This window comes from Anopheles merus, chromosome 3R (assembly GCF_017562075.2).
Source record: "Anopheles merus strain MAF chromosome 3R, AmerM5.1, whole genome shotgun sequence".
Classification (NCBI taxonomy): Eukaryota; Metazoa; Arthropoda; class Insecta; order Diptera; family Culicidae; genus Anopheles; species Anopheles merus.
Genome location: NC_054084.1, coordinates 30491343 through 30505555, shown reverse-complemented (window position 1 = coordinate 30505555; position 14213 = coordinate 30491343). Strand labels below are relative to the sequence as shown.

The window sequence follows — 14213 nt, the reverse complement described above, 5'->3', positions numbered from 1 at the left end:
GCGAAGTGGGTTTTCGGAAGAAGTGTGTGTGCCACACGCCAGGTGATTTTTGCTTATTATGTTCCGTGCGCAATGTTCAACCTTCAACGATGGATGGAGGGTGGATGGTTCAACTACTTCTAGGTTTAACGAGGTTAGGGTTAGCCGGGTCTGTCATTTGATGAGGAGGAGTCGTATCATTTTATCTGACTGGATATCTTAAGGTGTGGCGTAGGGTAAATTGGTAAAATGTGCGATACAAATCAATAACATAAGGTGACTCACGCAGTTTAGGCGCCGAGTTTTGCTTGTCTTTCATCGATGTACAGGGGTTTTCAGTGGTTCTGATACTGTTGGTATTATGTTTGAACTAATTGTGATAAGAAGTGACACGTTCCAGCCTGTGCCTGCAATTTTACAGCTATAACATCACGAAGAATTCAGAAAATATCCCACAAAATTTCAGAATGGCTGAAACCCCCTGTAATGAATCACTCAAGTAATGATAGCAATGCAGGGTTTTTAAGATGATCTGATAAAGTTGGCTTACTTTCTGGCATATATTTTGTGCGACATTAAGTGATACATTCAGGCCTTGGTAGTGGTTTGACATGTGTTGAAATAGCGTCACTGGGATCCAGAAAGAGTAGTAAAAGTATCATAACCGATGAAAACCCCTTGTTTCAACCTAGTATGTTTGTTGATAAAGTAAAAAAAAAGTTAATGTTTCTCTTGTGTTTCATGTTTTATTTTTATCTATATATGGTATATTGTTATCCAAAATGAAGAATATTCAGCTTCCGAACTATTAATGACAATTTACATATAATTTGTACTACATTTCGTCAAATTTGAATATTAGCGTGATGATGTCTAGTTAATCGAACATTATGTTAAGTATAATATTTCAGTATAACAATTGTTGCAAATTCCCTCATTTGTCATCTCTTTTATTTTTACGAGAATTTTGTAATAAAAAACACATTTATAATTCACCCGGTCTGATAATGGGCGTTAAGTGACAAATATTTTTTCTCTAAGTACTTTAGTAACTCATGTGTATGAGATAATTGCAATTGAATAATTTGATCACTTAAGATACAACAATTATGCATTCTCAATTCTGAACTTTTAGCGAAGCTGTTTCTATATATTTTTGCATGGGGTTTGTTGATTATTGATGTTGCTTACCAAAAATATTTGCAGGATAACCTCTTACTAATTAGATTCCCCTCTCGCAAGGAGAAGGAAAATTAGCATATCCTTTTACTCGACCGTGACAGGACTCGAACCTGCAATCTTCGGATCCGAAGTCCGACGCCTTCTCCATTAGGCCACACGGTCGCTTGTGTCTACGTGGCGTTATCTTCCATACAGCTGCTAACGCAATCCGGCAGCTCGCCGCCGTCTTCGTCATCATCGCCGTCGCCGAACGGTCTAATGCGGTTTGCGATTGTGTGTACGAGCGATTGCTGTTTGTTTGTTTGTGCGATTTTTGCTCACTAGTTTCTTTGCTGTGCGCACTATTTCTTCACGCATCGGAGCGTGCGTGTCTGCGGCGGGGGCACCGCCGGGGCGGGCGCTCGTTCTTGTGCGATGCTCTCGCAGTCGAGCGCTCACAGTCGCCGCAACCCCCTTGCGGAAGGCTGTTGCGTTTGATTGTGAAATTATCGCAACAGTGGTGATCCGCGCATTGTGCCGGTCTGGACAGCGACCGCGTGACGGCGATGTGATGAGGTTGAGATGGATCGGAGTGGGGATGGATACATACCACCACCATGTGTCTATTTTTAGCACAAGGCTGATCGAAGAGAAGTTATTGTAATTTGAGCGCCTCATTACAAATTTACACAGTGCGACTATGTACGTGTGTGAGGTGGGAAAAGCGCTTGCAAATAGTTTGCAATCGAGAAAACGAGTAAAACTTTGGAGTTTGAACGTAAAAAAGGCACAAAATATCACATTTGTTCATAAAATGTTGTCCAAAGTTGTCTCAAAAAGTGTGTTTTTCTATTAAAAAGTATTAAAAAAAAAAATAAATAATTTACTAGTTGCCATATTATATTCAAAATACACAATTACACACAAATTACTTAATATATATAGTGAATCATTCATTTTTGGTGTATTCGGTCGACAATCTGTTTCTCACCCATCAACATTATTAAATTAGTATGAAATAAATATTTTTTAAATATATTTTTCTAATAATTTGATACGAAAAACAAATTATTGCAACCCACATTTTGGGTTTTTGGTATTAGTTTAATGCTATTTGATATTTGTTTACATATACCAAGATATATAAGATGACCAGTTTCATTTGAATACTACGTTTCAATGATTTCTTTTATTTTACCTCAAAATATTGTAAACACTTTGTTCTTTATTAACAGATTATAAGTTCACAAGTATAATTTTCTGTCAAATTGAGTAACAATGTAAAGCTTCTATATAAAAAATATAGTAATCATATATTTGATACTTTTATACCGTTTTGAGAAATATTTTGTATTTTTACCATTTATGTTATACACAAATACAAAATAAGAGATTGCAAAAGTGTCTTTAGAAGTATTGTACAGCAACGTTTTCAATGATGTGATAATGTGATGAATGTTGCTGCTGCAAAACTTACATTAAACGTTTTATATTGTATTGAAAGGTTTAGATGGTAATTAGTTAGGTCTCCAAACTTCTCATGGAATTAGCATAAAGTTGTTTCTTATTTTAACTTTGTACATTTTTATGTACTGTTTAGTCAAATAATTCACCATAATTTGCCCAATAAATCAAAAAAGTTTATAATTCTCACGAAATTAACATGGTTTGAAAGCTTTCCTTCTTTAATAATCATAACACTCAAACAAGGGAAAGCTGTACCGATGATCTAATCAATAGAATAAATTTGTTTAAAAGGCTACCTATTTCGGTGGCTCCGCTAATAAGGCTGATGCACAAAAAGGTTTGCAGAAAAAAAAAAGAAAAACACACCGCCTCCATACGGCGTCCTTCGCAACCGTTACACAAAAGATTGTTCATATTTTCACGCTCCAGCCATTTCGCTCTTTTGCCGAAGCGAACGAATAGCATCAACGGCACAGGGGCGGCTATGGTGGCAGACTTGGGGCACGAGCTTTGGGGGCCAATCTTTCCTATTTAATGTCACTTTTCCCTCGCCCACCCTGGCTATATGTTGAGCTTTCCGCTTAACACGTAACGCTAGAGGCTCGCCTTTTTTCGCTTCTTCTTTTGCTTTCCTTCTTGACTCGACTCGGTTGATTCTATTTACTGTTTGCTTAATGGCCTGCCCTGCCCATCCTGCCATGCATTCCTGCACTATCGTGATGGCTTGCTTTATTCTTCGCGCAGGTGGAGCGTGGAAGGACGCACGGACTCGGATTTGTCAGCCATGTGCCAACGGTGGTCTTTTGAAATTAAAATAGTGAAAGAGAGAGCGGCGAAAAAAGGAACAGCCTTACACCACCACCATCATCTTCATCCCGCTAGGTGGGGGCCACTCCCGCTGGGTCTTCCTCCCCTTCCGTCGAGCCACCACAACACACCGTTGCTCAAGTGTACGATAATGAGCTAACAAGAATATAGCAAACGGGCCAGCCAACCGACCCCGGCGTAATGGAGAGGACCCACACACCTTGCCGCACACCCCAGGCACCACCTTTGTGTGCGCTGCGCGGATCTTTCGCTGCCAGCGAAACACAGTACCCCGCAGTAGTATGTTTGCTCATCCACTCAGCTCATCCTCAGGTCGGTTGCGCGAGCGAAAGGCCGCGGAATCGGTGGCGTTGTCCTTTTCCGTGAAAGTGGCGAAAGCGCCTGCGTCAGGGAAAGCGTACGACACATGGAACAGGCCAACCACCGTCGACGATTGAAGGCGTCGGATGCCGACGATGAGCAGTCAGCATTGACGTGGCGAAAAATAACGGGGCGTCACCGAAAAAAGGACCTTTTGCAAACTGGAGGACTGCTCCGATGATGATGATGATGATGACAGTGAGGATGAGCTTCTGCTGTAGAGGTCGTTGAGAAGGAAGAGGAGGTCATTGCGAAGTGTGCAACATATTGGCCCTGCCTTACATACATACACGCACACAAAGGAATGGACGGACAGCTCAAGGATGGAAAGGAGAGAATAAAAAAGGCTACCGACGACTCACCGGGACTCAGGACACAGCCCGAAAAGGCCACAAAGATTCTAGTGCGTACCTTTCACTCGGCTGTCTGTCTGTGTGAGTGTGTGTTTGTGTACATAGAATGTCCTTTTCCACACCGTGGCAGCAGTTCGAGCAGTGAACCGGCCCACAAGACCCTTCGGTCTGCTCGGGTGTCCTTTTGCGCGTTGTGCCAGTGTGTGCGTGTCGAATGCGCTCTCGCTCTTTCCCTCTTATTTTCTGCCTCTGTCTCTCACTCTCTTTCTCTCCGTCTCCTTGCGCAGGCTGCAAAATGTCCTGACGAATGAGCGACACGGTTCGCGGCAGGCTGTGATTTACCGTGCAAGGGAGGGGAAAACGCTTTCGAGGGGTTCGATCCTTTTCCACTTTGCCGTCGCACCATCATCAACCATCATCGTCGCCTACTTGCCGTTGTGAAGGGGAGGGGTCTAAAGAGGGCTGTTTTAGTTTTTGCAAGGGGCCCGGGCAGCAGGCTGGTTGCTATTCGTCCTTTTTTGTTTCGGTGTTTTGCTGGTGTATTGAATTTTTGGCTGCCAGGGGCTGCTGCTGCTGCTGCTGCTTGGTTGCTGAGGTTCTTCAGCCGTCTGTGAGCCGTCAGAACAGTCTCGACTGCCGAACCGGGTGGATCTGAAGCGTCCCTTGAGGTTGCAAAGCGAATCCGTTGCAAAGACGAGCTGCTCGTTGTGTGTCTTACGAACTAAAGGTGCACTGAAAAGGGTGCGTGTGCGTGTTTGTGTGGAGTGTTTGTGGGCTTCTGTTTACATCATCAGAGGAAGTGTGAATTATAGGAAACAAAAACATGCGAGTGTGAATTATTCCCTTTTGGTTACAAGAACTCAATCAGAGCCAGTCCGGGCATTATCAATTTCGCTCAAGAAACACTTATCCGTTAATTCTTGTGCATATGTGTCTGTCTTTCTGTGTGCGTGCGTATCTACTGTGGATGTGATAAGACGCCTCATGTGGGTTGGCATAAATTAAGAGCGTAACTGAGGACCACTTGTGCGATCAATTGAATTAATTTCCTTAATTGAGTTTGCACAACTTCCGCTGGGCAAAGACTTCAAGCGAGAGTGTCAAGTGTGTGTGTGTGAGAGAAACGTGTAAAACAATTGCCGTCAAGTGGGTTGCGCAAAGTAAGGCGTAAATTAAAAGCTTACTGTAATATGGGAAGACGCTAGCTAGCTGGAATGCTGGTACGTGGTTTGGAGTGAGTTAGTCACAGACGGCTAAGAGACAATTGCGAAGAAGGCTGCCGTCGTTTGGTGTATTTGTGATAAGAGAGAGAGAGACAGAGTTACGGACACTTTGGAGCCGTAGTGTTTTGCTGGACGGAACGGAAGCGGTCGGGTCATTCCAGCCAGCTAAATTCAATCGGTCAACGATCATCACAACATGGTTTATTTTGTACGTATGATTTTATGTGTGTATTGTTAAGATGAATGATTAATAGGTTTAAAGCATTGCGAGGAGGGTAGAGAATCTATACGGAGAATACAATTATTGAACAATTATTATGAATAATAGTATGCACCGTTGTAACAAGATGCACTAGAAATTGTATAGAATGATAAAAAAGAGAGATTGCAGGATAAATTCTATGTTTTAGTAACTATAGGTACAACATTTTCATTTATTCCTAGCCTTATTAGCTACGAAATCATTAGATCAGCAAGCTTCAATTCCTATCCTTTCTCAATTTGAGGCTACACAAAAGCCATTTTTTTCAAAATCAAATAAATAATTTTCTGCTCGTTTCTTATTTACCTTTAGTAATTAGCATTGAGAATATGTATAATATCAGTATATTTTGTTTAAAGAAAAACGGTAATTATTGCGAACATTTGTTTGCCTAATTCTGTTAAATGTCTATGTTATTTCTTTTTGAATATTCCTGTTGCTGTATTTATTGGAGCCATAACACAAACATGACTATAATTCGGTTTTGGTAAAATCATTCTATTTTTAAACAAACAAACAAAATGAAAAACACGCAAAATAATAGAAACAACATGTTTTTATTGATCGATGTTTGGAAAAACTTGCGCGTCAATATTGAATCAACAAAATCTATTCTCACATCAATTCAATGGGCTTTAATTGTGCTCAATAATGGCTTTTAAAATTCAATCACCAATATTTGCATGAGTGTGTTCCACACCTCAATGCTCAATGCAGTGATTTAAAGGAATGTTCCCTTTGTTCCTTTAACCCGCTTTAAACAGTCTTCATGGTGATGGATCGGGGATAATTGTTGAATTATTAAAGCTGAATTAGTATGTGTTTTTGCAAAACAAACAAACAACAGCTGCAAAAGGTTGACCAATTTGAAGGGGTATTGATCGGCATTGTTTTCATCCAGGACACTGTTTGCCAAAACATAATTAATTCGGAGGGATTAAACAACATAATGAGGCAAATCAGTGGGAATGGTATGAATTCCGATGGGCGTGTATGCATTGTTTTAAAATGAATTCAACCGCTAGACATTGCCGTCGGTTGAAAAAGGGACGACACGCGTATAGGATTGTTCAATCAATCATCAATTTTTTGGGACGATATCATGCTGCGTGTATTCACGATTTTCCGTACGAGATGAATGCTAACTTTTCTCTCCTGTTTTTTTCGCCTATTTTCTTCTACAGAGTCCCCGTGGCATGCAGGAACCGTGTAGCCCACCAGGAATACCGCTGACAGCGAAGAGTCCCACCATGGAAGGAGCCGTCCCGGACACGGAGTCCGCCGCGGACAATGGGCCTAGTCCACATGGGCCCGTCACCACCACCACCACCACCACCACAACCACAGGCACCATCAGCCGGCCGGCCGCTAAAATGCAGCGACCGAGCGGCGGTGCCACGCTCAAGTTCTCGATCGCCAACATTATGGGACAGGAGCATGAGGACGAGGAGGAGGAAGATCGTGAAGAGGAACGGCATGATCGGGAGCATGAGGAAGAGGACGAAGAGGACGAGCTGGAGGAGGATGTCGATGAGGACGATGAAGATGCGGTAGTGGACGTAGCGAGTGAGGATGAAACGATCGAACTTTCGATGGTTTCCCCGGGCAGTGGAAGTTCGTTGCTGCGGAAGCGTCGTCACGACAGTCACGAGAAGTCGATGAGTCCGTTATCAGCCGCCGGCTCTAGTCCTTGCTACGAACCACCGACAACGACGGCCAGCTCCGTTGCGGAAGCGTACGATTCCGCCTTCAAGAAGTATGTGCCCAACTCGATGCATCCGTTCGTGACGAGCAACCGGCACCAGGAGTTGCTTAGTCAGTATCCTCTACTGTACTACCCGGGACAGTTGATGTGTGCAGCGGCTCAGTATGCTGCTCTAACGCATCAGCAGCACCACCAGCAGCATCACCATCACCATCAGCATCATCATGCGGCGGCTGTGGCGGCTCTACACCCTTACGGAGCGCCCGGGCGGCTTCACAGTCCTACCCTATCGCCACCACCGACGGGTGCGAGCATGCAGACGACGACCGTTGTGCAAAGTGCTAGCGTTCATAGTGCCCACGGTGCGATGAATGGACGCCATCTGCATGCGGGCGGTCATCATCAGCTACTGTCAGCGGCGGCTGCTGCAGCGGCTGCTGCTGCAGCGGCGGCTGCCACCGCCACCTCAGGCGGCAAAACAGGCTCGAAGCGTGCGAATCTGAACCACTCCACCAGCAGTACCTGCTCGTCATTAAGCTCCAGCGGTAGCTCGGTGGGTGGCTCTCCGGGCGGCAGTGGTCCCGATGGGTCGTTGAACAGTTCTTCCTCCTCATCGGCAGCGGCTGCCGCAGCAGCAGCCGCCGCAATGGCGGCTAAGCAGAAAACGTTCGCCTGCCCCGAGTGTGGCAAAGTGTTCAATGCGCACTACAACCTTACCCGCCACATGCCCGTCCATACCGGTGCACGGCCATTTATTTGTAAAATCTGTGGCAAGGGTTTCCGGCAGGCGTCGACGCTCTGCCGGCACAAGATCATCCACACCTCGGAGAAGCCGCACAAGTGTCAGACGTGCGGGAAGGCGTTCAATCGCTCCTCGACGCTGAACACGCACACGCGCATCCACGCGGGATACAAGCCGTACATTTGTGAGTACTGTGGCAAGGGGTTCCATCAGAAGGGCAACTACAAGAACCACAAGCTCACGCACAGTGGCGATAAGGCGTACAAGTGTACGATCTGCAACAAGGCGTTTCACCAGATCTACAACCTTACGTTTCACATGCACACGCACAACGACAAGAAGCCGTTCACGTGTAAGATCTGTGCGAAGGGGTTCTGTCGGAACTTCGATCTGAAGAAGCATATGCGCAAACTGCACGATGTTAGTATGGGCGGAGGGCACAAGCGGTCGAGAAGCTGTGGTACGCCCCAGCAGCATCATCACCATCATCATCATCATCGGGGTTCGCCGCTTACGGCACGATCGCCGGTACATCAGCACGCTTCCTTGCCAGCCCCACCGGCACCACCAGTGACGTCCGCATCTGCTCCTCCGATGATGTCGAGCCCTCCGAGCGGAACCGGATCACCTCCGGCACACCTTCCTCCTGCTCAGCAACCTCCACCGCAACAACAACCGCCGCATCATCTGCACCATCCACTGCATCTGCACGCGTCCGCCCTGTCTCACGTTGGTCCTGCACACGGTCACGTCGGCCCTTCGGAGCTACAGTCCCGCACATCGCCCGTATCCTGGTCGAGTGCATCCTCCCTAGCTGCCCTCCATCATACAGCCGTAGCGGCGGCAGCAATGCGCAACGGAGGCATGGACTATGGCAGTCCCTTTCTCATGCCAAGCGGACGGCACCATCAACGGTTGGCAGCGGCAGCTGCCGTCACCGACAGTCCGTTCATCGGCAAGGTGTTCTGACAGAAGTACTACCAGCAGGCGGGCATGAGCTTCGGTGGGCTGTCGTCACCCGTGGCAGCGGCAGCGCCAGGTAGTGCAACGACGGCTGCCATCACTGTAACGGCGGTTGCTTCGGCGGTCTCACCGTAAGAGGGCGCTCACTCACTCACGCGCTTCTCCTTGTGGCGAAGCGCGCTTTGAGTCGCAGTGGTTGCTTTGATGGTGCTGCTCGGTGTAGTAGAATTAGAGTAGATGAAGTGTGTGCAATAGGTCTGTGTGTGTGTGTGCGACAAACGCCAGCGTGATTTGAAGGTAGCTAAAAATACAGATTCTAGGAAGAGTAGGGAAGTTCGTTTAAAGCAACGCTTTGCCTCGTTCCCAGTTAAAATGCGTCGTACGTCGTACCTAGGCAAAAAAGGGATGGAAGCAAATGAATGATTTTGTGTGTTTCTAGTGTGTAAGCAGGTGAGAGCAAACAATGTTATCGTCATCATCACGCCGCGTTAGGAATTTAAGCTCTATAGTTGTAGTGTGGTGGACATATGTTCTTGTTGGGGTTTGGGACAGGATCGCAGGATCGATTAGAAAGAGGCTATCAATCTGGGGATTTACGAGGGTGAATTAATGGAATTAATACGTTGATCGATATTATTAATATTTAAGTATATATATACACACACACACGTGTAAATGAAGTGAGCTAAATAAATCATTTCTCATCAGAAAGGGATGTATGGAAGTATGGAAAAATAATATAACTACATTTATTGATTGATATTTACTTGTGCAATTGTATTGAGAAATTATTGATGTTGTTCTGCGTGTTTCTGCTCTGTTTATCCCATGATTTTACCTAGGTACTGTTCTTATTAAGATTCTACTTTGTTATTGGTATTTTGTCAGTTGTGGTTTTATTGTTTGTCCATGATTTATTATTCTTTTTTTATCTAGTTTTATTTTTTCCAGCGCTTATTCTAGTTTTTTAGTTATGATCTGAATTGGGGTTTATTCTTCATTTTAAAGTTTTCATTCAAAGTTTTTTTTGTTTTATTTTAGTTGCTATCTGGTATGTGTTTACAGTATGTGAAATTTAGTTTATTATTTAGTTTATATGTCCTCGAAGATGCTTACATTATTATCTCAATCGGATGCTTAAAACCATTTTTTAAATAAAATACACAGCTCTGTCAATAAATTTTACATTTGATTGTAACAAGTTATTATCAACTTCAAAAAATGTTCCAATTCCAGATAATCAGAAGTTTATTATTTTGTTCTTTTTGCTTATTTGCTTTGCTTGTTTTGTACAATTATTATAATTTTTTTACTAAGAAGTGGATGTATGAGGCAAGTCTTAGTCATGTCTTTTCTTTGATAAATATTTTCCAACCTTCTTGAATTGTTGTCTAAACAATAGATTGTTAGCTATAACATTATATAAATAAGCACTAAATCAAATTCAAAGCATAAACCCCTTGAAATACAAATTGACTTTTCGTGGAACATTCGACGCGGTGAGCTCCAAATCCAATGTCCATAAAAAATCGAAAACCCTATTTCCCCCCTCTTAACGACTCAATAAAGCATGTTTTCACCATGATTGCGTTTGCTGGAATGTTTGCAATTTAATACGCGAACAAACCAATAAATCACAATCGATCAACGGTTCGGAATAACAATCAACAAAACACACACTAGCACACATTTATGATGCAAGACCGTATGAAATATTTGTTTGTCAATAAGCATATCTCTCCTGCCCATCCACCCCGGGGAAAGGTGGAGAACGAGCTCCCGTTTGGTGCCTTTGGAAAGCTCGCACAAAACTTCAATTACAATGCAATATCCAGCAGTCATGCAACCTTACCAGTAAAAGGAATGGAACGCAAGCGGGCGAAAGCAGCATGGCAGCTTACATTTGTTACAACATTCCAATCGGGTTCAATTGGTTGTTCCCAGAAGAAACAACAACCTTCGGTTCAACATTCTGGTGCTCGAACGGAGGTTGCAACACTGAAATCGGATTACCGCCTCCTGCGCTCACACTGATGCAGCTGACCATAGGCTGGGAGGAGGTACTACTGTTCGTAACGAAAGGAAACAAAATGGATACCATCATTTGTGGCAATGGGCGGTTGGTTGCTGGACAAGGGATGCAGCCGGGCTGCTTTGTTTCGTTGCGAGGGACACAAAAATCGTACGTAATTGGTGCGATTTCGGTACTTTTGACGTAATCTTACAGGGTGTGTGTGTGTGTGTGTGTGTGTGTGTGTGTGTTGGAGGTTTGCTCAAATGGATAGGAGATTACCATGGGACAAAGTGCCTGTGTGGAAGTAAATTCTTTGAAAAATTCGAAAATTTGGTATGCGATTGTTTTTGCAGGAAGGTTCGCCCTCGGTTTGATGTACTGCCGTTCGGGAAGGGATAATCTTTGTAAATTACCTGCCATGTGGATGTACGAATATGCATGTGAACGTGTCCTACAATGCATTTGTATGGCAGATCACCAAGCTTTATTGGGAAGCTTACTAACAGTTTTTTTTAATTTATTTTAGGTGTTACTTGCTACTTTATACAACTATTAAACTATTATTTGCAATTATTGATATGCGATGTTTGATTGATATGTGGATAAGTTTTAATTCAATACCATTAAACTTTTAGTATGTCGCAAATGTTATTGTGATAAGATTGATTGCTTTATTCTGAGATTTTTATTGTTTTATTTTTTCGTTACGTATTCCATTACGTAGTTACGTAGTAACGATGACCGAAACGTGACCTTAATATAATGACTGTAAACGAATTCGCTTCAAGTGGGCCACTCGCGGTCCGTTGAATTTTAATTAATAAATAACAAAATAACAAAATAACTATTGTTGGATTATTTTTGACATAAAAATAAAATTGCACCAAACAATTCAACCCATAAGGGCACAGTGGCACATTCTGCTAACATTTAACATACGCCAAGCCAAAGCCTTTGATATATTTGGTAAATAAATTAACAAAATGTATTGACTTTATACAAGTCAACAAGCAGTGAACGAAAGTTAATTCATAATTGAAAAATAGTAAATCCAAGGGTGGGGTTAAGGGTTAAGGGGTTAAGGGTGGTATCCCTTATAATTCGGTATAAAAATTTCCACATAAAACCACATTCGTCACGTCAAATTTGTTTGGTCACAATCAAAGGAGCACAGGCGAAATGGTGATCTTTCTAGTGTCCATCGTACTTAGATGGCCTACTCAGTAATCCAAACATCAGCTGCAATAGTACGGCTTGATTACACTAGATGGCGCTGTTAACTAAGCGTTTGAAATGGACGTACGACAATTACAGAAATAGTTATTAACCATGTATTAATCATTCAGAAAGTAAAACGAATTGCTCATTGCGTTAATTACAACATAAAATGCGAAACTAGTCCTTTAAAGGTCTATTTAAAGGGTTACATTTAGATAAAATTACTAAAATTATTCAATATTCGTCTGATCGAATTTGAATTTGAAGATAAGAGTCCATTATGATACAAGTTGCAAACGTTATCTTCATCCTAATCGATTAAATTGTGTTAGCTACTGTTCTTCATTTTCTAAGATTTTTTAGCCCAAAAACTATCATTGCCTTGAAATATTTTCCCCAAATCCTCAACACAGCTTCCGACAAGCAAACAAACACAATGCACTACATTTTACGCTTCGTTCGTTTAATCTCTCTCACCGCTCCCTTCGCGGATACATATATATGATAACAATCAAACAATTAACGAATGGCAAACATGTTGCTTGCTTACATTACTTACCAAAAACCATTCCGGAACAACAATTTCCTCGCTCCGCAAGAAGAAAAAAAAAACCGCACCAAAGCTGTGAAAAAACGTCCTTCCACGAAAACCGGAGAAGATCGCTGATGATCACCCGCACACAGATCATCCTCCCGGCGGCGGTTAGCTTCTTGCTGCAGGATATCCTGTCCCGTATGCGGTTCGTTTTCATCTTCTCTGTTGCTTACACGGTCACAAGCAGGCAGCGGTGTTTCTACGACACGCTGTACAAACTACAAACAATGGACGAATGGACACTACAAATGATCCTGGAACGCACCAACCATCTTACCGGTGTCCGGTCAAGCGTGGCTCCAGCCCGGTCGGGTAGGTACGGTGTTCGGGTGTTTTGTGCAAATATTTTGAGATAATTTTGCCGGCTTTGCTAATAGCCTCTAATGATCTTAACCATTGTGCGGTGGCCAGATTAAGATCACATAAAACAATCACAACACCAATTTACGGAACCAGCCAACCGTTTGCGGGACATGCATGCATGTGTGTGTGTGTTTCTCTGTTTGCCATGGTCCTTTGCCGGTCATCCTGTAAATCCCATGTCCCGCACCTGAACGACCGTTTTCCGAAGCTCGGGAGAACTATTATTTAGCCAAAAAAAAAAAAAGGAAAGCTCGAAACACATTCACACACAAAGGAGTGAAGGTATCTGGGAATGGAGTGTGCTTGCTTGTTTGCACTAGAAGTATTGTGTCGTACACGCTGTCATCTATCGTGTGGCTTTGTTTGGACACCAAAAACGGGATCATGCTCGGAGCACGGTAGCAAAACGAGTGAATAGTAAACAAGCCGACTTAGGCTTTAGTTGGATTACAACCGAAATTGGACGATTTTTGGACCGATGCCAAGGGATGGCTGGCAATCGGAATCGTTGCTTGATAATTTTAGATTAGTTGCCTAGATGACTACACGAAACACCAACTTTATGGTGAAAATAAAAACATAAAATGAAATGAAAGTAAATTTACTAAACGTTACATATTAACCATAAAAATAATGGTGTCTGATTAGGTCTTAAGTACTTACTATAGTGAAATCTCCCTAAGGTGAATCTTCAAGAGATCGTCAGCTTAGACAGTTACTCATATTGAGGAAAACTAATGAAGGCAACCACAGGAAATGCATGGCATTCTTTGACCTGCCAACTATTGAATATGTGCTTTTTAGTTGGTACATTTTTCCATACAAAAAAAACTGAAATTATTATCTGAATTTTTCTGAATTTTGTGACCGGATTTACCGGATTTAGAAAAACCGGATTTTTCATACAAACGCATGCTTTTTAAATGAACTGTCAGCCGACTATCGAGCGTTCAACTAAAAAGTATGCCAATTAAAAAGCG

General features: G+C 43.0%; 1 protein-coding gene and 1 non-coding gene across 4 annotated transcripts in view; one reads left to right on the top strand and one right to left on the bottom strand.

Annotated features, from left to right (window-relative positions):
* The window catches only part of LOC121597474 (fez family zinc finger protein erm), a 33892-nt gene extending 24121 nt beyond the window's left edge, over window positions 1-9771 (top strand). Inside the window, exons 1-2 of one of the 3 annotated variants that reach the window (XM_041923255.1) lie at window positions 4574-4889; window positions 6818-9771. In XM_041923255.1, the coding sequence (XP_041779189.1) occupies window positions 6830-9049 (2220 nt within the window). In that variant the 5' untranslated portion in view covers window positions 4574-4889; window positions 6818-6829 and the 3' untranslated portion in view covers window positions 9050-9771. Of the gene's footprint in view, window positions 1-4573; window positions 5580-6817 lie in introns of those variants that run through there. The other 2 variants (XM_041923254.1, XM_041923253.1) reach the window with 2 other exon arrangements.
* Window positions 1251-1323, bottom strand: Trnar-ucg. The gene has a single exon. It is a non-coding gene; the product is annotated as a tRNA-Arg (tRNA).
* Window positions 9772-14213: the final 4442 nt, after the last annotated feature.